This window comes from Haematobia irritans, chromosome 4 (assembly GCF_050003625.1).
Source record: "Haematobia irritans isolate KBUSLIRL chromosome 4, ASM5000362v1, whole genome shotgun sequence".
Lineage (NCBI taxonomy): Eukaryota > Metazoa > Arthropoda > Insecta > Diptera > Muscidae > Haematobia > Haematobia irritans.
In genome coordinates, this window is record NC_134400.1 from 76,100,561 (window position 1) to 76,127,198 (window position 26,638).

Sequence of the window (26,638 nt, forward strand, 5' to 3'; positions counted from 1 at the left end):
AAAATCCTTTATGTTTATTATCAGTCGGTGGAACTTCTTCGGCATTAGAACAAAAACGCTTTTCGGCAATAGTTGATATTTTGTTTAAAAAATCACCTAACTCGTTGCTGTTGCTAGTTCTTTTTCGCATTCGGTTACCATTTGCCTTGGCTTCATTATCTGATGTTTTTTGGTTTTGGTATGGTGTCGCTTCCTGGGAGTCGTAATCAATATAATCGAAAGTGCATGGCTAAAAAGACGATATAGTACATGTAATGTAATTTACAGATGTATAGTTTACGAACCGTATCCGCTTCATTGCTATCTATAAACGATTCTTCGGAATTTAAATACTCCATATTTACGCCAATATCAATTTCATGAACTTGGCTATGCTGTTGTCTTGCTATATTCGATATTGTTCTGAAATATATGATTATGTTAAACCCTTTCCTTTGTACATACAACATAAAGTCTCACTTTCTTGGGGCCACTTGTTCCCGGAGAAATTCCATGTTTTTAAATAAAGGCCACTGACTGTCGTTACCATCATAGCCACTTCCAGATGCACGATGGATTTTATTGTATTCCTTAACATAACGGTCACGCAAACTTCGCCATCGTGTTTGGCAATCGGACTCTGAAACATAACACATGGATATTATTGCTGGAATCCTCCAGAAACATACGTAAACTCCATTGTCAAGAGTTTTACATTATGTACACAATTATAATTATACTTACCAGGAACACCAATAGATTTGCTAATTGCATCCCACGCCTCTGCACGTTTTATTTTGTTTTTATACTCTAAACACTTTTTAAAGTATATAACTTTATGTTTTTTAACTTCCTCAATAAGATTTTCGTCCATATTTTAGATGGTTTGGCGTTTGTTTGGGGTAGGTTACGTTTTGTAAACAAATCAAAACCATATGACAAGTGTTGTCAACGCACTCGAACGCATTGAAAAGTTAAAAGTTCGTCAACTTCATGCGGCCGTATGCGCCAGTTACGTTGTCGTGTAACTCAAACAATAGTATTTCCCACATTTTAACTTTTTTTGACAATTGCATATAACGTACGCACGCATGACCACATGGTATGTAATTCCACCTTTAGACGTAGATAAGCTGCCTAGCGTTAAAAAGTGGTTTCTTGTTGAGCTAAACAGGAGTGATAAGATATAAGTTTCCTACTATACTATCACAATGAAATGATAAAATTTTTATTGAAGTATAATTATTCAAGTGTTATACTTACATACATGTTGTAAAATTTTAATAATTAAGACATTAACGGAAAAATATGTTTATATAATTACTTTATGAAGTCAATGAGTGAAATAATTCTAATTCTACTTTTTCTATTACAAGGGATCCGCGATCATTCCACCATCGGAAAATTGTCCTTCTTCTTCGACGTACAATTAGAAATATAAGCAGAACAAATACTCCTTGCAGTCCATTTAACATATCCATTAAAACCAGATATATTTGTGGTCCAGGGGAATAGAAAGTTACAATTTCTAATAGCCAGGTTGAAATCAAGATTAGTCCCAATAAACTAATGCATTTGGCGCTGAAAAGAGAAATACTTAATTATTTTAGGTTAGAAAAATGTGTATTCTACGTCTAGTGAAAAAATGTACTCATTATGGGTACAAAACAAACAGTTTATTGGATCAGAAGATTTCTGTATTGATTTTGATTCAAAGATCGTCTTCTTTTTCATATATCATATTTTACTTTTAATATTTTGAAGTTTAATTAAAGGTTTATTTTAAAGAATTTTATTCTGGTTTAGTAGTTTTAGATTTGATTATTTCCAGTGAAATTCGCAGTTTGAACCGACGTTTGAAAAACCAATCATTAATGCTCATTCAACCGTCGGACGTGTTTTTTTATATCGGATTAATTAAACTCATCGTAATAAGTACTTACTATGAATTTCAAGTGTGGTGGTACATTAAGCCACCATGCAGCGAAATTCAGAGCCATCCACTGGGCTGCTAAATTCAGGGTCCAGTGAACGGGTTTCAACTGAAGTTATAAATTTGGTCAATGACCAAGTATTAGGCCCAATTAGTTGACCTGTAGACGGGTCGACAGGTTGCGATACTATGGTAAGTCGAACCTTTCCTAAGGTACATAGATAAAAATAACTTTGAGAACCAATAACTTTTGTTGGAAACCCAACGCCAAAATTTGTTAATTTTCCTGCAACAAATTAATTTGTAATTTTAATAACCATTATTACAAATAAGTTGTTGGCAATCCTTACCATTAGATGGCAAAAAATAATTTGTGTTCTCAACAACATAATTTGCCATTAATTTGTTGAGCATCAAACATTACAAAATATTTGTTGTTGAACGTAACGTTTAACCCTCAACAAATATTTTAGAATCTGAACGAAAATATTTGTATATGAACTTCTATTTATGATCTGTAAGATATTTATTGGTGTCTTGACCAAACATGTGAGTGTGTTTGTTAATAATTTGGTTTATTCCATGTAAACTTTAAGTAAATCCGACTAGCTGAAATTTTACTCTATTGTTTAAAAATGGGCCGTCCCCATCCTCGATCAGATATCAGAAAATGAGGTACCCTATTTGCACCACATAATCACTCTCCACATTCTATGCAAATTTCAAGTAAATCGGTTCAGCCGGATCTTGTACAACAAACACATTTAAGAAAGCAAACAATTGAAAAATATATTATTTTTCACAGTCATTTATATATGCTTTTCTGTATAATGTCATGAGTGAACTTGCTATCATACACGTGCACGTGCTCATACTCATTTTGCTCTATCGGTATATTCGCACACTTCTTTTAGCTTCAAAAGGAAGTAATCCGCCAAAAAGAGATTCAAGGAACGCTGAAATACCTTGTTTATCCTAAAGAAATTAGGATCAGTCGACTCAAGCATGTTGTCGGCTATAAGCAAAGCAATTCCTTAAAATGGGCGCAAGGAATTCTTGAAGCTGGAAAAAGGAACGAATGCCGGGTGAACTGCCCTCTTCCAAAAGGGATCAAAGATAGTCTGCTTCAGTAGCAAAAAACAGTCTCGTGGTGGCTATTGTTAACAGAGGAGCAGTGAACGGTAGGGTCCAAAAGCACAAGTGGAGGGAAATTGAGAATGTTTTGTCTGGCGGCTGCTCACAGGTGCTGAAGAAGTGACCCTGCCCATTTAAACTAATCGTGTTTGAGGACCAGAGTTCTATTGATTGTTTTAAAGCTGCTTTGATACTAATTGGTGAAGTTTGGGAAGGAGCTGCTCTAGAGTTATTTGAGAAGAAAACCATACCGGCTAGTCCTATTTATATCCAAATTAAGGTATACAAAAGCGATCAACCAAAGGATTCCAATTCAACCAAATAGACAAACCTCTGTCTGAATCAGAAATGAGCAGATCTTCTTGCGAAGTCGAGGAAGATAACAAAAATGCAGATATGGAATGACACCGTAAACTGCCTCAAAATTGACCAAAGTTGAACCGAGGTTTATTGCGATAGTCACCGAGTTCTGTGAGAAAGATATTCTTGATGACTCCATCGAAGCGGCTAACGTGACGGTGGTTTAAAATTTTGATGGTTGTTAGGCTGCTTTTGCTGCTTTAAAAGTTCTCCTGGTGAAATCAGACATAGATATAGTTCTTATTCAAGAACCATATGTATATAAGAACAAAATATGTGAATTAAGTACTCCGGGGTTCAAACTATTGCAGTATAGTGGCAAAGATGTAAATCGAACCTGCATAATTGTTAAAAATGAACTTAACATGGTCCTCCTTGCATCAATGTGCAATGCAGACACTGTCATTGCCAGTTTAGAAATAGGCAAATGCAAATATTGGGTAACTTCAGTCTACATGGGACATGGCAGGGAGACGCCTCAATGTGACGTTAGGTTGAAGACGCAAAACAACGACACAACTCATTATGGGATGTGATGCGAATGCACATCATAATATTTGGGAAGTAGTGATATTAATACAAGAGGCGTGTTATGTCATATGGTTTATCTTGGGTACTAAGTTTGCAATAAGGGAGATGCACCAACCCTCGTCGCCAAAAACAGGCAAGAGGTCGTGGACGTCAATTTGGCCTCTCCGGAACTGAATGACAAGATATCCGAGTGGCATGTTCAGATCATCGTCAAATCAGATTCAAATTTGCAGTTCGTACTTCATATGTCCTGCATTGTGCAGGATATCGAACAAAATGCGGAGTGGATTTCAAAGACCTTCGACATCTCACTAAAAGCTGCATATCCTAGAGGAAAGCCAAGGGGGAAAACGACTGCCATGGTGGTCTACGGAGCTAAGTAATATGAGGAAAACCTGCAGGAAGCTCTTTAACAAAGCAAAGTTCATCAGAGCTCCGGAGGATTGGGCGGGACGCTTACAAGATGAATCTGAGTGGGTATAAGCGAGAACTTAGAAGGGCTCATCACAACTCTTGATTACTGTAGCAGTATTGAGAATACGTCCGAGGCTTCCAGACTACGGAAGGTACCAGCATCCACTAACTACGCTACAGGTTTCATTAAAACATCAGAGGGTAATTGGACAAAGTCCTGAAAATCAGATGGTTGAACCATGTTGTGGCGGTGCCGCAGAGTCTCAGTGCTTCTTTCCTATCGAGGATGTTGTATCGGAATCTACACACAAAAAAAATTTTGATTTCAATCACGAAAATCGCGGATTCAATCATTTTTTTAATTGAAATGTCTTCAATCACGAAAATGATAGTATCAATCACCCATTTTGATTGAAAACCAACACGATTTTCAATTAAAAATTTAATTGACTTTTGTCACGGAATCAATTAATTGTGTGATTGAATCAATTAAAAACGTGATTGATTTTTAACTTAAAATTCAATCACAGTTTTAATTGAATCAATTAAAATTTTAATAAATTTCGCGACAAAAATCAATCAACTATTTGATTCATTCAATTAAGTAATTAATTGAAATTGGCTATAAATTTCAATCAAAAAAAATATATATTGCGACCCCAAAATCGTATTTAATTTTATTTGAAATAAAAGAAAATATGTGTTTCTTATAAAACATATTTAATATTTTATTATTTTTTGAATTATGCAATAGACAAATAAATTTGGTTCTTGTCATTTGTGGTTTGTTCTAACATAACTTACAAATACAATTACATAAATTATATATATCATTATCTTCCTTATAATAATAACCATGTTAGCATGTTCCTTCTAATATGTAGATGCGCCTAGATTTCCAATAAATCAGCAGCCTGTAAGCTAAATTAGTTTTTCTGAAAGTAAACAGAATAATTCGAATTTAATTTTGTTAAATTAAAAGTTAATTTTGTTAAACATTACCTGCATAGAATATCAAGTTCAATTCTTAGTTCCAGGTTGCAGATTTATAATCTTCTTTCGCAGTTGTAGTCTTTTAGCATAAAAAGGTGTATTAAGGAGCTCGGTAATTTAATTTTAGTAACAATTCCTTTGTAATTGAAAATTATTTCCGAATTGATTAACAAATTGATTGAATCAATTAATATTTATATTGGAAACGTAACAAATATCAATCATTTTTTAATTGGGTTTTATTCGGATTTGATTAAATAATTAATTGAATCAATTAACATATTAATTGAATCCGTTTCCAAATTCAATTAAGTGTTTAATTGAAAAAATGTTGGTGATAATTTTTTGTGTGTAGAATAAATGGTTTTGGACCATTTAAATCCCCCGGACCTGATGGAATTACTCTGCCGGAGTTACAACCAGTGACTGACAGAATTATTCCTTGGTTATCGGTGATATATAAGGGATGTGTCATCATTTATTCTAGGAAAGTGGAAGGAAACAAAAGTCGTTTTCATACCTAAAGTGGGAAAGCCTCCCATTCGACGGCGAAGGATTTCCGACCAATCAGCTTATCTCCATTCCTTCTTAAAACTGGAGAGGATGATACATATTTATCTTAGAACTAGCATCGATTGAAGATTGCTCTCGAAACGACAACATGCTTATTCAAAAGGCAGGTCAACTGAGACCTTATTGAAAGCTCATTATCTGCCAATGAACACACATCGAAGGGGCATTCAACAACGTCCATCCGAGCTCGATATTAAATCGATTTACAACTCTGAATGTTGATACTTAGGTTGTTGGACGAACTTTTAACGATGAGACTTATTTCAGCCTAGTGTGACAAGCAAACATAGAAAGGTATGTGAACAGAGGCATTCCGCAAGGAGGAGTTCCATCACATCTTATTTGGAAACAAGAAAGGATAAAAGTGGTGACAGATGATGTGTCTCTACCAGTCAGGGAAAATTTCCATCCACAATCAGAGATATTGTACAGAGATCCGTCCGAATGACTGAGAAATGAGCGAAAGTTAATGGTGTAGGAGTAAATCCTGCAACTTCAGACTAACTCAAATGCAAAGAACGAAAAATTCCGACGGTTAAGTCAATTTCCTTAAGGGGTATTTTAATCCCCTTTGGTGAGAGTGCAAAATATATTGGGGTTATTGTGGACAGGAAGCTGAACTTTAAGGTTGATATTGAAGAAAGGGCGAGAAAAGCCACGTACTCCTGCAAAGAGGCAATAGGAAGAAAATGGGGACTAAAACCGAAAATTTTGCATTGGTTATACACGGCAGTGGTTGGACTTATAATGCTATATGGTGTTGTGGTCTGGTGGCCGGCACTTCTGAAGCCGACAAGTTTAGATAAAGTTAAGCGAATGAGGTGTATCTCAGGCGCAGACAATAAGACAGGAACAGATTCATTTAATATCATGATGCATCTATTGCCTTTAGACGTATTAGGCAAATAGTCATCAGCAACAACGACTGTACGGTTGCGTGAGCTATCGCTGTAGTCGGACGGTCACAGTTCGGTCCTCAAAGTAATGACAGATGTGCCAAACGTAGTGAATTACTCTCTGGCGAAACCGCTTTTCGACAAAAAGTTTGAACCCCTAATTCCCAACAGTGCGGCGTGGAGCACACAAACCCCTGTGGAGCACACAAACAAGAGTTAGGCCCAATTAGTCGGCCTGTAGACGGGTCGACAGGTGGCGACAATTTGACAAGTCGAACCTTTTCCAAGGTAACGGCATCAAAAGGAGGTAATCCCTCACGAAAGAGATTCAAGGAACGCAGAAATGCTTTGTTTATCCTAAAGAAATTAGGATCAGTCGACCCCAGCACGTTGTCGGCTAACCAAAGCGATTCCTTAAAATGGGCTCAAGGAATTCTTGAGGCTGGAAAAAGGGAACGATCACCGGATGAGCTGCCATCCTCCAAAAGGGATCAAAGATCGTTTGCTTCAGTTGCTAAACACAGCCTTGTGATGGCTATCATTAATAAAAGAGCATTGGACGGTATGGTTCCAAAGCAAAAATGGGGGGAAATTGAGAATGCTCTGTCTGTCGTCTACTCACAGGTGCTGGAAAGGTTTCCCGGCACAGATCCTCGATACCAAGAGGCTGGTTGGTCTCAAGGACGATACCAACGAGTCGCATTTGAGGACCAGAGGTCTATAGAATGTTTTAAAGCTGTTCTGATACTAATTGGTGAAGTTTGGGAAGGAGCTGCTCTAGAGTTAGTCGAGAAGAAAGACATACCGGCTAGACCTAGAGCACATGCGTGGATACCTGCAAACCCTTCTGACCCTGAATCTATTTTAAATAGGCTGAAACGATGCAATCCAGATCTTCCAACAGCTGATTGGAAGGTTGGCCGTTTGGATGAAGTGGATGGACCAAGACGGCATGCAGTGTTTATATTGAACACTCAGTCTTTGCCACATCTTGCAAAGTCCCAGGGCCGTGTATGTTATCATTATATCCAAATGAAGGTATATAAAAACGATCAGCTAAAGGATTCAGAAATGGACAAGCCTCTGTCTGAATCAGAAGTAAGCGGATCCTCTTGCGAAGTCGAGGGAGATACCAAAGTTGAAGACATGGATAGATACCGTATGCGAGAGGAGGCTTCTACTGCCTCAGAACTCACCAAAGTTGAACCTATGGTTATTGCGAGAGTTACCGAGATCTCTGAAGAGGACATTCTTGATGACTCGATTGTAGCGGCTGATGTGACGGTTGTTGAAAATCTCGATGGTCCTACGGATCCTGCAGATAAATCTTCATCATTGTAAGGCTGCATGTGCTGCCTTAAATGTTCTCCTGATGAAAGGGGACATAGACATAATTCTTATTCAAGAACCATATGTTTATAGAAACAAAATATGTGAATTAAGTACTCCGGGGTTCAAACTATTGCAGTATACTGGTAATGATGTAATTCGAGCCTGTATAATTGCTAAAAACGAGCTTAACTTGTTTCTGCTTCCTTCAATGTGCAATGCAGACACTGTCGTTGCCAATTTAGAAATAGCCAAATGCAAATATTGGGTATCTTCGGTCTATATGGGACATGACAGGGAGATGCCTCCATGTGCCGTTAAGACCTTAGTTGAGGAGTCGCTGAAAACAAAGACGAAACTCATTATGGGATGCGATGCGAATGCGCATCATAGTATATGGGGAAGTAGTGATACTAATGCAAGGGGAGAGTCGCTAATAGAGTTTATTTTGCGTACTAATCTGGTAGTTTGCAACAAGGGAGATGCCCCAACCTTTGTCACTAAAAACAGGCAAGAGGTTTTGGACATCACCTTGGCCTCGCAAGAACTGAATGATATCTGAGTGGCAGGTTTTAAGTGAACACAGCTTCTCAGATGATCGCTACATCAGTTTCAAATTTGATGTTCATACCACCAAGACCATGTTTCCGCCAAATGTTAGGAAAGCTGACTGGAATAGGTATAGGGAATCGTTCAATATGATGACACCGGAAATGCCGGAGACAAATATGAGCACTGTGCAAGTTATCGAACAACTGTGGAGAGGATTACTAAGGCCTTCAACTTTTCACTGAAAGCTGCATGCCCATAACATCAATGTCGACGAACTTATTGCCAAATTTATAAACATTCCAGTGGTACATATAAGACACAATGACAACTCATTTCCTGAAATGGAGAGGAACTCGGAATTTTCCTCTCATATGGTCAATGAATTAGAAGTTTACAACAGCATTAAGTCCACAAAATCCAATTCCATTGGCTTTGATGAAATTAACCCTAAATTCGTTAATTTACTTATTCCATATATAACAAAATACATAACCCACATTTTCAATACGTCGATAATGACTAGTACTTTTCCTGCAGCATGGAAAATTGCTAAAGTAATTCCCATACCCATAAATGACAAAGAGATTCGGCCTATAGCAATATTACCATACTTATCCAAAGTTTTTGAAAAAACTCATGCATGCTCAAATACAAAGCTATCTGACAGAACATAATCTTTTAACTGGGCGTCAGTCAGGTTTCAGACCAAACCACAGCTATCTCACTGCCCTAACCGACGTGGTTGAAACGCTTCGTGAAGGACTCGACAATAACGAAGTCGCTGTATTGGTTTTACTTGACCACTCAAAAGCGTTCGACTGTGTGAACCATTCTATACTTACTAATAAATTGTCAAATAACTTTAATTTTTCTTCAACAGCAACGAGACTAATATCATCTTATTTATCACATCGATCTCAATACACCACTAATGGACTGCAAAACTCATGCTTACTACCGCTCAGAAGGGGCGTCCCTCAAGGCTCCATTCTTGGTCCACTGCTCTATTCTATATATGCAAATGATCTACCCGATGAAGTAAAATATGCCAGTATTCAAATGTACGCTGACGACGTTCAATTATACATAACTAGTAATTCGGCTTGTTTTGATGTTTGCGTACAGAATATCAATTTGGATCTTGCCAGGATCAATAACTGTGCCACAAAAAATGGTTTACTACTAAATCCAAGCAAGTCGAAAGCAATAATTATTCGAAATAAGAATTCTACCGTAAACCTCAACTGCTGTCTGCGACTGGGTGACTCCGCAATTGAAATTGCTAGTAAAGCCAAAAACTTAGGCGTAATTTTTAACGAAAACTTAACCTGGTCGGATCATATCATCGCTGCGTGTGGCAAAACCTACTCAATGCTAAGAAACATTTGGATGTCTCAATCCTATACACCTCTGAACATAAGAATACTTCTAGTAAAGACCTACATTTTACCTACGCTGCTTTATGGTGCTGAGATCTTTGCAGGCTGTGACGCAAACTCTAAAAGGAAACTCCAAACCACCTTCAACAATGCCATACGATATATATTTGGACTTAGAAAGTTTGATCATATTTCATCGTTTTCACTTCAAGTGCTAAAAATGCCTTGGGAAAAGTACTTAGAATACAAATCTCTGCTATTTTTACACAAAATAATTTATACAAGGAATCCCTCATACCTATACAATAGACTACAATTTGCTAGGTCATCTAGAGGAAAGAACATCATAAAAATATCATACCGTCGAATATCATCACAAAACTTTTTTTTTTACGATCAATCCGTCTCTGGAATCATCTCCCAAATCTTATTCAAACTATTAGCAACGCGCAATGTTTTAAGAATAAACTCTTTTTACATCTAACACAAGAAAGATAAATATTATTCTTTTTTCTTATTATAAAATATTATAAAGGTGTTGCATCTTTGCATTTGTATTAGTTCAAATGTTATTTTATTTAAATATTAAATGTTTATCAAGTTTGTTTGTTTTTCATTTAAAATTAATTTTAATCAACATATCAATAACATAGAGATTATGATAACATTGTAATTCCAGTATTGTAATATTTAAGATAATTATCTTGTTGTATTGGCATATAATTCAATAAATCAATCAATCAATCAATCAATCAAAAAGGGAAGCCAAGGGGGAAAATCGACCACCATGGTGGTCTACGGAGTTAGGTAATATGAAGAAATCGTGCAGGAAGCTCTTTAACAAAGCAAAGTCCACCAGAGCTCCTGTGGATTGGGACGCTTACAAGAAGAATCTGAGAGGATACAAGAACTGAGAAAGGCTCAGCATAACTCTTGGAATGATTACTGCAGCAGCATTGAGAATACGTCCGAGGCTTCCAGACTACGGAAGGTGCTAGCATCCACGAGCTCCGCTCCAGGTTTCATTAAAACATCGGAGGGCAATTGGACAACGTCAAGTGAGGAGACGCTGGAGGTACTATTGGACACACATTTTCCCGGAAATCAGACGGTTGAACCATGCACTGGCGGTGCCACAGTGGCTCAGCGGTCGTTTCCTATCGAGGAAATTGTATCAGAATCTAGAATAAAATGGGTGTTAAATAGCTTTGGATCATTCAAATCCCCCGGACCTGATGGAATTACTCCGGCGGAGTTACAAGCGGTGGCTGACGGAATTATCCCCTGGTTGTCGGCGATATATATAGGATGTATCACCTTAGCATATATTCCACGAAAGTGGAGAGAATCAAAAGTCGTTTTCATACCTAAAGCGGGAAAAGCCTCTCACTCGAATGCGAAGGATTTCCGACCAATCAGCTTATCATCATTCCTACTTAAGACTCTGGAGAGGATGATAGATATTTATCTTAGTACTAGCGTCGATTCAAGTTTGCTCTCGAAACGACAACATGCATACTCGAAGGGCAGGTCTACTGAGACCGCATTACATGAACTAGTCAGCTTTATTGAAAGCTCACTATCTGTCAAAGAATACACAATCGTGGCATTTTAAGACATCGAAGGGGCGTTCAATAACGTCCATCCGAGCTCGATATTAAATGGACTGACAACTCTGAATGTTGATCCAGGTATACTTAGGCTGTTAGACGAACTTCTAAGGAAGAGACGCATTTCAGCCACACTAGGACAAGCAAACATACAAAGGTATGTGAACAGAGGCACTCCTCAAGGAGGAGTTCTATCACCTCTTCTTTGGAATGTTGCTATAAACGACCTTCTGGTTTCCCTAGAAAAAGAAAGGATACAAGTGGCGGCATACGCAGATGATGTGGCGCTAGCAGTCAGGGGAAAATTCCCATCAACAGTTAGAGATATTATACAGAGAGCCCTCCGGATGACTGAGAAATGGGCGAAAGATAATGGTCTTGGGGTAAATCCTGCAAAGACAGAACTAGTCATGTACTGCAAGGATCGCAAAACTCCCACGGTTAGGCCCATTTCCTTAGGGGGTATTGAAATTCCCTTTAGGGAGTGTGCAAAATACCTTGGCGTTATTTTGGACAGGAAGCTGAACTTTAAGCTTAATATTGAAGAAAGGGCGAGGAAAGCAACGGTAGCTTTATACTCGTGCAAAAAGGCAATAGGGAAAAAGTGGGGACTAAAACGAAAAATTGTGTATTGGCTATACACAGCAGTGGTTAGGTTAGGTTAGGTTAGGTGGCAGCCCGATGTATCAGGCTCACTTAGACTATTCAGTCCATTGTGATACCACATTGGTGAACTTCTCTCTTATCACTGAGTGCTGCCCGATTCCATGTTAAGCTCAATGACAAGGGACCTCCTTTTTATACCCGAGTCCGAACGGCGTTCCACATTGTAGTGAAACCACTTAGAGAAGCTTTGAAACCCTCAGAAATGTCACCAGCATTACTGAGGTGGGATAATCCACCGCTGAAAAACTTTTTGGTGTTCGGTCGAAGCAGGAATCGAACCCACGACCTTGTGTATACAAGGCGGGCATGCTAACCATTGCACCACGGTGGCAGTGGTTAGACCTATAATGCTATATGGTGTTGTAGTCTGGTGGCCGGCACTTCACCAGCCGACAAGTTTAGACAAAATTCAGCGTATGGCGTGCTTGTGTATCTCAGGTGCATTCAGCAAGACAGGAACAAACTCCCTTAATGTCATACTGCATCTATTGCCTTTAGACATTTTGGCCAAACAGTCAGCTGCAACAACGGCTGTGCGGTTGCGCGAGCTATCGCTGTGGTCGGAAAAAAGTTACGGTCACAGTTCGGTCCTCAAAATAATGCCAGATGTGCCTAACGTAGTGGATTACACTTTGGCGAGTCCACTTTTCGACAAAAAGTTTGAGACTCTAATTCCCAACAGTGAGGCGTGGTGTACACGGACCCCGGGGAATAAAATATATATAGATTTCTACACTGATGGCTCCAAATTGGATGGCCAAGTGGGTTTCGGAGTATATTCTACAGATCTGGAACTTCGAATATCGAAAAGATTACCTGATCATTGTAGTGTTTTCAGGCTGAAATATTAGCAATAAGAGAAGTGGTGAATTGGCTGAAAAGTAATGCTCCAGGCAATGTTGGCATTAATATATACTCAGACAGTCAACCTGCAATAAAATCCTTGGACTCTGTGTTCCTCAACTCGAAAACGGCCATCGACTGCCGCAAATCTCTCAATGATATGGCTGAGCAGCAAAATATTCACCTAATATGGGTGCCTGGCCATAGGAACATACCGGGGAACTGCGAAGCAGATGAGCTAGCAAGGCTAGGAACTACCTTACATATTCCAGGGGAACTAGAATCTGTTGGTATGCCTCTGGCTACCTGCAAGCTCTTACTGCGTGAGAAGGCTGTCATGATGGCAAATGTTCGATGGGAGAATTGTAAGGGTTGTAACGACACCAAGCAAATATGGCCCCATTTAAACTTAAACCGCACACTAGATATGCTAGTGTTCTCGAGACGCCAGATATCACTCCTGGCGGACCTGGAAAACGTTAACTTAAGCAGTCTGCTAATGTTTTTGGAACAATCTGGTTGGTTGAACAGAAGAAAATAATCGAGAAGGTTCAACGGTTAAAACTAGAAGTGCCCATATGTAATAGGTACTTTTAGTTAATGTGGTATCACAATGGACTGAATAGTCTAAGTGAGCCTGAATCTTAATCGGGCTGCCACTTTAACCCAGGGATCCGGAGCGGAGCGGAGCAAGCCCTTTTTTTGCCGGAGCGGGAGCGGCATTTCTAAAATCCGGAGCGGAGCGGGAGCGGAGCGGTTTCCAAATGAAAAACCGCTCCGCTCCGAATAAAATATTACTTGAATGAAATGTGTAACTTTGAAATTACACTGTGTAGGTAATTTCAAATTTAGCTAGTACTTAGCGTAGTGTGAGTAAACGTTTAAAATGTACGATATGTATTTTTGTACGTACGTACATTGGGGAAAACACAACGTGTTTTTTAGTAATTGTTTTCAAGAACGGCAAATGTCAAAATATATATCTAGTATGTGTTGTAAAAGTAAAAACAGTACTTTCGATCAATTTCATCCCGTATTACTACAAAGATGTTTGTAATGAACGTCAAATAAATGCAATTAAACGATCTTATTTATATTTAATTTTTTAGTTTTCTACACTGAAAAAAATATTGTCGTGAAGTCAAAGATTCCATGTCCTTAGAATAAGAATTCAAATTTTGCTTAACATGGAAGACGCATTTCTCTAAAATAAAGTTTTTTTCTTGTCCAAAAGGCAATAAACTTTTGAATGAAGTTGTAATGTCCTTATAATTAAGTGATTTTACTTAAAAATGTGTATCATAACATGAAAGATAAAATTTTTGAGGTAAGGTCAACGTGACTTTAATAATTAAGAAAAATTCCTTTTTGCATCTTGCCTACAAAGCAAAAAATCGTTAAAAAATAAGACATGTTTTTCAACACTTTATTTTAAAGACGCTTTTTACTTGAAACATAGCATAATTTCTACTGGAAGTCGAGTCTTAATATGGAAAAAAATAACTCGTTAACTCGTTTTTAAAGGATTTTGATAACAACTGACGAAAAAAATCTAAAAAAATGAAAAATTAACATTTGCTTCCTAGAAGCAAGTATATAACCCACAAATTTAAAAGAGAATTACGTCTTTAAAGTATCCTTACTTGTATTCTCCGCTTCTTTGGTTCGGAATTAATACCCAAACTGTTAAAGTAAAGACAAAATCTTTGGAACCGGGCATGCTTTTTTTCATTCACATTTGTTTCATTCAATCATTGAATTTCAATCATTGAATTTTATTACCAAAATCAGTGTTCGGTTCGAAATGTGTTTATCGACAAATTTTGTTCAGCGATGAGGCTCATTTCTGGTTGAATGGCTACGTAAATAAGCAAAATTGCCGCATTTGGAGTGAAGAGCAACCAGAAGCCGTTCAAGAACTGCCCATGCATCCCGAAAAATGCACTGTTTGGTGTGGTTTGTACGCTGGTGGAATCATTGGACCGTATTTTTTCAAAGATGCTGTTGGACGCAACGTTACGGTGAATGGCGATCGCTATCGTTCGATGCTAACAAACTTTTTGTTGCCAAAAATGGAAGAACTGAACTTGGTTGACATGTGGTTTCAACAAGATGGCGCTACATGCCACACAGCTCGCGATTCTATGGCCAATTTGAGGGAAAACTTCGGAGAACAATTCATCTCAAGAAATGGACCGGTAAGTTGGCCACCAAGATCATGCGATTTGACGCCTTTAGACTATTTTTTGTGGGGCTACGTCAAGTCTAAAGTCTACAGAAATAAGCCAGCAACTATTCCAGCTTTGGAAGACAACATTTCCGAAGAAATTCGGGCTATTCCGGCCGAAATGCTCGAAAAAGTTGCCCAAAATTGGACTTTCCGAATGGACCACCTAAGACGCAGCCGCGGTCAACATTTAAATGAAATTATCTTCAAAAAGTAAATGTCATGGACCAATCTAACGTTTCAAATAAAGAACCGATGAGATTTTGCAAATTTTATGCGTTTAAAAAAAAAAAAAAAGTTATCAAGCTCTTAACAAATCACCCTTTACTATATCCTAGCATTCTCTTATTTCTGATATTAGTTCTCGAAAATTTAATTAAAATTATGGATAGTTTCAATTTTGATTGAAAAATGTGCGCATATTTATTATACAATAAAGGGGAAAACAGCGAAATTAGGTAACACTAGATCTGAGTAAGAATATTCGTAGGTATACCACGGACTGATGTCGATGGAGGTTGTTGCAAACATAAACATACACACACATTACAAATATAACAAAACCTCTTCTCTACGTCTGTTGCAAAACAAAAAAAACTTTCGGAGAGTAGTTACTTCTACACGCTCACAAAAAATCGCTTCTGTAACATATACTCCCAAACATATTTTGCTTCAAGCATATACATTTTTGGGTATTGCCCAAACATTTATATGTTTGATATCTTCCAATATATAATATGTTCGAAAGCATATTGGTCTAAACAATATATGTTTGGGTAGTCTAAGTTCCAAACATTTTGTATTTTTGCATCCAAATTCAATAATGTTGTCTTCCAAAAAACAATATGTTATTATGTGAACATATAATATGTTTGGAAGCATTTTGCACCCAAAAATATTATATGCTTAAAAAAAATTCTCCCAAACAATATTGTGCTCAAAATTTTATTTATTTATTTATATATTTACAATCATAATGAATTATGAAAATAAACAAGTAATATAGGTGCTAACAACATAGGTTTTCGACCTGAATGCTCAAAATTTTGTTTCTGCCCAATTGTATATTCCCCCACATCTTTCTCACTTCCACGAGATTTTTTAGTTCTTAGCACCTTTTTCTGTAATACAAACATTGTAGAAGAAATTATCCAATTGTATGATTTTTTTATTTTAATTTTACCTTTTGCCGGACGGGGATTCGAACAGCGGACCACACAGTTTGTAAGGATCAAAGAAGTAGCTGATCAATTGCCCAAGGAAAAATAAAATGTTAATTTTGTAATAACAAGCAACAACCACCAACTTAATTCAATATCGCTCCCTGTTAAATAGCGCTCCAAGCTACTAAACACATATATGTTTATAGGCTATTTCTAAATTAATATATGTTTGCATCCAAGCATATTATATTTACAAACATTTTATGTCCCAAACATAATATGTTCTAACATATTAAAATATATGTCCCAAACATGTTATGCTAGTTTATGAACATTATATGCTTGCACTCAAAAATATTGTGTTTAAAAATTTGTATTCCAAACATATAATGTTTATAGCCAAACATATGAAAAACAGTCGTTTTCATCCGTGTACTCTGTGTATAGACTTTCAATTCCAATCAGCGTTGCCGATCGGACCAAAATTGGTCCAAAAGATTTCTAATTTTTAAATTTGGTCCGATGGTCAGACCAAACAGAATTTGGTCCATTTTCATAAATTTGGTTTCTATCACATATTAAATAGTAGATGGTGCACCGCAAAGAATATTGTCGGGAGGCCAAATATTTCACATGCCTAAAATACGAATACGAATTTTGCTTAGAATAGAAGACGTATTTCTCTGAAAAAAAGTTTTTCCTTGTCTAAAAGTCTCTAAACTTTTCAATGAAGTCTGTTTGTCCTTATAGCTAAGTGATTCGACATAAAAATGTGTATCCTAACATGAATGCTAATTTCGTTTTAATGAAGTCAAAATGGATTTAATATTTCTGAAAAAATCTTCAAAATTAATAAAATATTTCAACACATTGTTTTAAAGTCATTATACCCTAAACCACATAGTGGTTAGGGTATAAGTTTGATCTGCCAAAAAATGTGCCTACAAGAAATATTGATTTTAGACCCCATAAAATATATACCGATCGACTCAGAATCACCTCCTGAGTCGATCTAGCGCTTGGCGTCCGTCCGTCCATCCGTCCGTCTGTCCATGTATTTGTTGTTCACAGGATTTCGGTCGCAATTATTAACCGATTTTGATGAAATTTGGTACAGGGAGTTTTTTTTGGGCACAAGGACGAACGTTATTGAATTTGGAAGAAATCGGATCAAATTTAGATATAGCTCCTATATATATGTATTGCCCGATTTCGACAAATGGGGTCACGTTGCACTTTTTTTACTAACCGATCGTCGTCAAATTTAGCACAAAATAATCTTCTGTATCACCCTTTAAGTCTGAAAATTTCATCGAAATCGGTTCAGATTTAGATATAGGTCCCATATATATGTATCGCCCGATTTTGTCAAATTAGGTCATAAAACCCTTATTTATCAACCGATCTTACTCAAAGTTGGCGAAATGTAATCTTCTATAGCACTAACTCGAAATCGGTTCAGATTTAGCTATAGCTCCCATATATGTACCGCCCGATTTTTCTAAATAAAATAAAACTCAATTGAACAAATAATACAATGTTTGTACTATAATTTTCTCGAAGAGGAGCGGAGCGGAGCGATTTTTTTTTCTCGGAGCGGAGCGAGGAGCGGAGCGGTTTTTTTTTCTCCGGAGCGGGAGCGGAGCGGAGCGAAAAAAATGGACCGCTCCGGATCCCTGCTTTAACCTAACCTAACCTACACCGATGGCTCCAAATTGAATGGACAAGTGGGTTTCGGAGTATATTCTAATGACTTGGAACTTCGAATAGCAAAAAGATTGCCTAATCACTGTAGCGTTTTTCAGGCTGAAATATTAGCAATAAAAGAGGTGGCAAATTCACTGAGAATTAATGTATACTCAGACAGTCAACCTGCAATAAAATCCTTGGACTGTTACTTAACTCGAAAATGGCCATCAACTGCCGCAAATTTCACAATGAGATGGCTGAGCAATACAATATTCACATAAATTCAATGTCGTCATTTAGCACTCAAGTTATTAACATCAACGTAATGTTGCCGCTATAACAAAATAACTAACAATAACTAAACACAACACATATTCTTATTAGAGTCAGCGAAACATCACTGCTCTCGTCTGGTTTCTTTATTGCACTGAATGTGAAAGTCGCACTGTAAATTGCTCGTCGTTTTTCTGTTTATCGTTTCTGTATATCATTTGCCTGTATAAGTGAGCGATAAATGTATTTAATGTTATTATAAATATATAGTTTATACCAGGGATCCGGAGCGGAGCGGAGCAAGCCCTTTTTTTGCCGGAGCGGAGCGGGAGCGGCATTTCTAAAATCCGGAGCGGAGCGGGAGCGGAGCGGTTTCCAAATGAAAAACCGCTCCGCTCCGAATAAAATATTACTTGAATGATATGTGCAACTTTGAAATTACACTGTGTAGGTGATTTAAAATATAGCTAGTACTTAGCGTAGTGTGAGTAAACGTTTAAAATGTACGATATGTATTTTTGTACGTACGTACATTGGGGAAAAAAGAACGTGTTTTTTCAGTAATTGTTTTCAAAAACGGCAAATGTCAAAATCTATCTCTAGTATGTGTTGTAAAAGTAACAACAGTACTTTCGATCAATTTCATCCCGTATTACTATAAAGATTTTTGTAATGAACGTCATATAAATGCAATTAAACGATCTTATTTATATTTAATTTTTTAGTTTTCTACACTGAAAAAATATTGTCGTGAAGTCAAAGATTTCATGGCCTTAGAATAAGAATGCAAATTTTGCTTAACATGCAAGACGCATTTCTCTAAAATAAAGTTTTTTCCTTGTCCAAAAGTCAATAAACTTTTGAATGAAGTTTTAATGTCCTTATAATTAAGTGATTTTACTTAAAAATGTATATCATAACATGAAAGATAAAATTGTTGAGGTAAGGTCAACGTGACTTTAATAATTAAGAAAAATTCTTTAAAATTAATAAAATTGTCTTTAAATTGGTTTCCTTTTTGAATCTTGCCTACAAAGCAAAAAATCGTTAAAAAATAAGACATGTTTATCAAAACACTTTATTTTAAAGACGCTTTTTACTTGAAACATAGCATAATTTCTACTGGAAGTAGAGTCTTAATATGGAAAATAAAATTGTCGTTAACACATTTTTAAAGGATTTTGATAACAACTGTCGAAAAAAATCTAAAAAAAAGAAAAATTAACATTTGCTTCCTAGAAGCAAGTACATAACCCCCAAATTTAAAAGAGAATTGCGTCTTTAAAGTATCCTTTCTTGTATTCTCCGCTTCTTTGGCTCGGAATTAATACCCAAACTGTTAAAGTTAAGACAAAATCTTTGGAACCGGGCATGCTTTTTTTCAGTGTAAGGACATTCATATTTGCTTTACTATTGTACTATATCCTAGCATTCTCTTATTTCTGATATTAGTTCTCGAAAATTTAATTAAAATTATGGATAGTTTCAATTATGGTTGAAAAATACATACCCGGTTCCAAAGATTTTGTCTTTACTTTAAAAAATTTGGTATTGATTCCGAGCCAAAGAAGCGGAGAATACAAGTAAGGATACTTTTAAGACAATTCTCTTTTAAAATCGGGTTTTGTGTACTTGCTTCTAGGAAGCAAATTTTAATTTTTCGCTTTTTCAGCTTTTTTTCTTCATATGCTATCAAAGTCCTTTAAAAACAAGTTAACGACGACTTTATTTTCCAAATTAAGACTCGACTTCTTGTAGAAATTATGCTGTGTTTCAAGTAAAAAACGTCTTTAAAATAAAGTGTTGAAAAACATGTCCTATATTTGAACGATTTTTTGCTTTGTAGTTAAGATGCAAAAAGGCAACAAATTTAAAGACAATTTCATTAAATTTAAAGATTTTTTCTAAATTATTAAAGTCAAGTTGACCTTAGCCCAAACATTTTTTCTTTCATATTATGATATCCATTTTTAAATCAAATCACTTGATTATAAGGACAATACGACTTCATTGAAAAGTTTATCGACCTTTGGTCAAGGAAAAAACTTTATACTAGAGAAATGCGTCTTCTATGCTAAGCAAAATTTGCATTCGTATTTTAAAGACATGAAATCTTTGACCTCAATATTTTTTTCAGTGCATTTATTTTAATTTTTTCTCACATTGAAAACTAATGACTTGATTTGTATTATTGCATGTTATCTACTTTTTTTGAGAACGAACATTTCTTAAAAACGCTGTTCGAAAATGTATTTTTACAATAAAGGGGAAAAAGCGAAATTAGGTAACACTAGATCTGAGTAAGAATATTCATAGGTATACCACAGGCTGATTTCGATGGAGGTTGTTGCAAACATAAACATACACACACACATTACAAATATAACAAAACCTTTTCTCTGCGTCTGTTGCAAAACAAACAAAAAAAAACTTTCGGAGAGTAGTTACTTCTACTCTGTATATAGACTTTCAATTCCAATCAGCGTTGCCGTTTTGGTACGATCGGACCAAAATTGGTCCAAAAGATTTCTAATTTTTAAATTTGGTCCGATGGTCCGATGGTCAGAATTTGGTCCATTTTCATAAATTTGGTTTCTATCACACATTAAATAGTAGATGGTGCACCGCAAAGAATATTGTCGGAAGGCCAAATATTTCACATGCTTAAAATACGAATACGAATTTTGCTTAGAATAGAAGACGTATTTCTCTGAAATAAAGTTTTTTCCTTGTCTAAAAGTTTCTAAACTTTTCAATGAAGTCTTTTTGTCCTTATAGCTAAGTGATTCGGCATAAAAATGTGTATCCTAACATGAATGAAAATTTCGTTTTAATGAAGTCAAAATGGATTTAATATTTCTGAAAAATCTTCAAAATTAATAAAATGTTTCAAAACATTGTTTTAAAGTCATTATACCCTAAACCACATAGTGCTTAGGGTATAATAGGTTTGTCCGAAGTTTGATCTGCCAAAAAATGTGCCTACCAGAAATATTGGTGTCCGTCCGTCTGTGTCCGTCCGTCTGTCCATGTATTTGTTGTTCAGAGGATTCCGGTCGCAATTATTAACCGATTTTGATGAAATTTGGTACAGGGAGTTTTTTGGGCACAAGGACGAACGCTATTGAATTTGGAAGAAATCGGATCAAATTTAGATATAGCTCCCATATATATGTATCGCCCGATTTCGACAAATGGGGTCACGCTGTGCCCCCATAAAATAAAACTCAATTGAACAAATAATACAATGTTTGTACTATAATTTTTTCGAAGAGGAGCGGAGCGGAGCGATTTATTTTTTCTCGGAGCGGTTTTTTTTTTCTCCGGAGCGGGAGCGGAGCGAAAAAAATGGACCGCTCCGGATCCCTGGTTTATAATATTAATTTAATATATTTAAGAGGAGTAGAGAATGTCGATTACATCCATAGAAAAATTATTACCATACGGGCTCAAATCGATACGATACGTTATTGATAGTTAGCCAACGCCGTATGGTACAATATCAATACCAAACGGTACCAATATGGTATTAAACACAAAGCCTAAGTGGTATTAATATTTATACCGTAAAGGTATTGATGTATAAACAAATAGTACCAAAACGGTATTGGGTTTTAATACAAACACAGTATTAATTATGGCAATAAATATTTAGTTTAATAAAACACAAGTAAAAATCTTTGTTTCTTTCATTCATTTAATATATAACATACATACATACACCCTATCATTTCTCCATGCAAAGTTTTTCTACCAATTCAGTTCCATGTCACACCTCAGGTACTGCATTCCACAAGTCGTCTGTTGTGGTATATGGATGGGTTTGGTATGTCACATGCGCATCTAATTAAAGAACATTGATGTGATTGTTAATACCATAATAATACCTGATGTAAATGATTTGATACAATGTGGTATCAAAATTAAAAGGTAACGCGAATCAATTTGTTAATACCACACGGTAATGGCCACGTACCGCCATTTTCTACCAGTGTAGTTATGTCATTCCCTTGTTCAAGAAAGTGTTATACCTAAACTGTTTGAGCTTTTAGTAACTAGGAGAAGTTCGTGCTCCATTTCCAATATTATATCATGATGCCAACATGGTTTTATGAGACGTAAGTCTACTGTTACTAATTTGCTTGAATTTGTTTGTCATTTGTTCGAATCATTCTCTCAAAGACGTCAACTATATGTAATCCATACGGATTTCAGCAAGGCGTTCGACATGGTGAATTATAGGCTGCTATTGTACAAATTAAATGTTTTGGGATTTCCACCTATTCTTCTCCGCTGGATCGATTCTTACTTGCATGGTAGAACTTAGAGAGCTGGATTTAAATGTAGATTATCTAAAGGGTGATTCTTTTGAGGTTAGGATTGTCATGCATTAGTATTTGACAGATCACGTGGGATTTCAGACATGGTGTCAAAGAGAAAGATGCTCAGTATGCTTTGACATTTCATCATGAATAGACTTACGATCTGCCACAACGTCGAATTTTCAGTGAATGGGCCCTAGAAAAGTTGGCAGAAAATCCGCTTTTTTATCGACAAATTTTGTTCAGCGATGAGGCTCATTTCTGGTTGAATGGCTACGTAAATAAGCAAAATTGCCGCATTTGGAGTGAAGAGCAACCAGAAGCCGTTCAAGAACTGCCCATGCATCCCGAAAAATGCACTGTTTGGTGTGGTTTATACGCTGGTGGAATCATTGGACCGTATTTTTTCAAAGATGCTGTTGGACGCAACGTTACGGTGAATGGCGATCGCTATCGTTCGATGCTAACAAACTTTTTGTTGCCAAAAATGGAAGAACTGAACTTGGTTGACATGTGGTTTCAACAAGATGGCGCTACATGCCACACAGCTCGCGATTCTATGGCCATTTTGAGGGAAAACTTCGGAGAACAATTCATCTCAAGAAATGGACCGGTAAGTTGGCCACCAAGATCATGCGATTTGACGCCTTTAGACTATTTTTTGTGGGGCTACGTCAAGTCTAAAGTCTACAGAAATAAGCCAGCAACTATTCCAGCTTTGGAAGACAACATTTCCGAAGAAATTCGGGCTATTCCGGCCGAAATGCTCGAAAAAGTTGCCCAAAATTGGACTTTCCGAATGGACCACCTAAGACGCAGCCGCGGTCAACATTTAAATGAAATTATCTTCAAAAAGTAAATGTCATGGACCAATCTAACGTTTCAAATAAAGAACCGATGAGATTTTGCAAATTTTATGCGTTTTTTTTTTTTAAAAAGTTATCAAGCTCTTAACAAATCACCCTTTATACGTGCTTATACATGTGACATATGGTGTTCCCGAAGGTATATTTGAACGATCTTCGGTTATTTATCATCGAGGATATTGATGTACGCAGATGATGTTAAGCTGTTTCTATCATTTGATAATGCTCGTGATTCTTTACTTCTTCAGGAGGACATTGACAAGATAGCTGATTGATGTGTGTGTTGCTCAATCTTGTGAGGTGTAAGAAGATGACTTTTTTTCGTAGAGTTTGTGAACAGACTGAGTACTATGTTGGGGATTATAGGCTTGAGAATATGATTAATGATTTATGTGTTTTGTTTGATTCCATTCTTGACTTTGGCCCTCATATTGAGGGATGTGTTAATAAGGCAACTGGTGTTTTGGGTTTCATTAAGAGATGGTCTAAGGAATTTGCTGATCCTTATCTTACGAAGAGGATCTTTACGTCTCTGGTTACACCGATATTGGAGTATGCATGTGTTGTCTGGTCACCGAGTTATCGTTGTTCTATTGATCGTATTGAATCTGTACAGAAGTAGTTTCTTATTTTTGCTTTGAGGGGGATTGGCTGGAATAATTTATACGATTTACCTCCATATTCTAGTCGTCTTATGTTAATTGATCTTCCATCTCTTGAACGTAGAAGATTTATGCACGGTATTATGTTTCTCACTAAACTTATTAATGGAGATACTGATTCACACTACTTAACATCGAAAATTTGCTACAATGTTCCAAATCGTCCAAATCGTATAACTAGGTTAGGTTAGGTTTAAGTTTCTGGCTCACTTAGACTATTCAGTCCATTGTGATACCACATTAACTAAAAGTACCTATTACATATGGACACTTCTAGTTTTAACCGCTGAACCTTCTCGATTATTTTCTTCTGTTCAACCAACCAGATTGTTCCAAAAACATTAGCGGACTGCTTAAGTTAACGTTTTCCAGGTCCGCCAGTAATTTAAAGCTATATGCCCCTAAAATTTGCTTACGCCTTACACAAAATGCAGGACACTCATACAAGACGTGTTTAATTGATTCCTTTTTCTCCACATCATGACAGCTCATACAATAGTCTTTGCAATAGTTTTTTCAAAATCAGGTAGCGACCCGTTATAGCAGATATCAGAAGTGACATCTGACGTCTTGAGAACACTAGCATATCTAGTGTGCGGTTCAAGTTTAAATGGGGCCATATTTGCTTGGTGTCGTTACAACCCTTGCAATTCTCCCATCAAATATTTGTCATTATGACAGCCTTCTCACGCAGTAAGAGCTTGCAGGTAGCCAAAGACATACCAACAGATTCTAGTTCCCCTGGAATATGTAAGGTAGTTCCTAGCCTTGCTAACTCATCTGTTTCGCAATTCCCCGGTATGTTCCTATGGCCAGGCACCCATATTAGGTGAATATTGTGCTGCTCAGCCATCTCATTGAGAGATTTGCAGCAGTCGATGGCCGTTTTCGAGTTAAGGAACACAGAGTCCAAGGATTTTATTGCAGGTTGACTGTCTAAGTATATACACGCTCACAAAAAATCGCTTCTGTAACATATACTCCCAAACATATTTTGCTTCAAGCATATACATTTTTGGCTATTGCCCAAACATTTATATGTTTGATCTCTTCCAATATATAATATGTTTGAAAGCATATTGGTCTAAACAATATATGTTTGGGAAGTCAATTTCCAAACATTTTGTATTTTTGCATCCAAATTCAATAATGTTGTCTTCCAAAAAACAATATGTTATTATGTGAACATATAATATGTTTGGAAGCACTTTGCACCCAAAAATATTATATGCTTAAAAAAATTCTCCCAAACAATATTGTGCTCAAAATTTTATTTATTTATTTATATATTTACAATAATAATGAATTATGAAAATAAACAGGTAATATAGATGCTAACAACATATGTTTTCGACCTGAATGCTCAAAATTTTGTTTCTGCCCAATTGTATATTCCTCCACATCTTTCTCACTTCCACGAGATTTTTTAGTTCATAGCACCTTTTTCTGTAATACAAACATTGTAGAAGAAATTATCCAATTGTATGATTTTTTTTATTTTAATTTTACCTTTTGCCGGACGGGGATTCGAACAGCGGACCACACAGTTTGTAAGGATCAAAGAAGTAGCTGATCAATTGCCCAAGGAAAAATAAAATATTAATTTTGTAATAACAAGCAACAACCACCAACTTAATTCAATATCGCTCCCTGTTAAATAGCGCTCCAAGCTACTAAACACATATATGTTTATAGGCTATTTCTAAATTAATATATGTTTGCATCCAAGCATATTATATTTACAAACATTTTATGTCCCAAACATAATATGTTCTAACATATTAAAATATATGTCCCAAACATGTTATGCTAGTTTATGAACATTATATGCTTGCACTCAAAAATATTGTGTTTAAAAATTTGTGTTCCAAACATATAATGTTTATAGCCAAACATATGAAAAACAGTCTTTTTCATCCGTGTATACTAGCATAACATGTTTGGGACATATATGTTAATATGTTAGAACATATTATGTTTGGGACATAAAATGTTTGTAAATATAATATGCTTGGATGCAAACATATATTAATTTAGAAATAGCCTATAAACATATATGTGTTTAGTAGCTTGGAGCGCTATTTAACAGGGAGCGATATTGAATTAAGTTGGTGGTTGTTGCTTGTTATTACAAAATTAACATTTTATTTTTCCTTGGGCAATTGATCAGCTACTTCTTTGATCCTTACAAACTGTGTGGTCCGCTGTTCGAATCCCCGTCCGGCAAAAGGTAAAATTAAAATA

General features: G+C 36.4%; 1 protein-coding gene across 6 annotated transcripts in view; it reads right to left on the minus strand.

Moving 5' to 3' along the window:
• Window positions 1–1,286: 1,286 nt before the first annotated feature.
• Window positions 1,287–26,638, minus strand: part of mthl14 (methuselah-like 14) — a 260,291-nt gene continuing 234,939 nt past the window's right edge. For 5 of the 6 annotated variants that reach the window (XM_075304321.1, XM_075304317.1, XM_075304320.1 and 2 more), the window contains one exon: window positions 1,287–1,575. In XM_075304321.1, the coding sequence (XP_075160436.1) occupies window positions 1,305–1,575 (271 nt within the window). In that variant the 3' untranslated portion in view covers window positions 1,287–1,304. The remainder of the gene's footprint in view (window positions 1,576–26,638) is intronic. The other variant, XM_075304319.1, reaches the window with a different exon arrangement.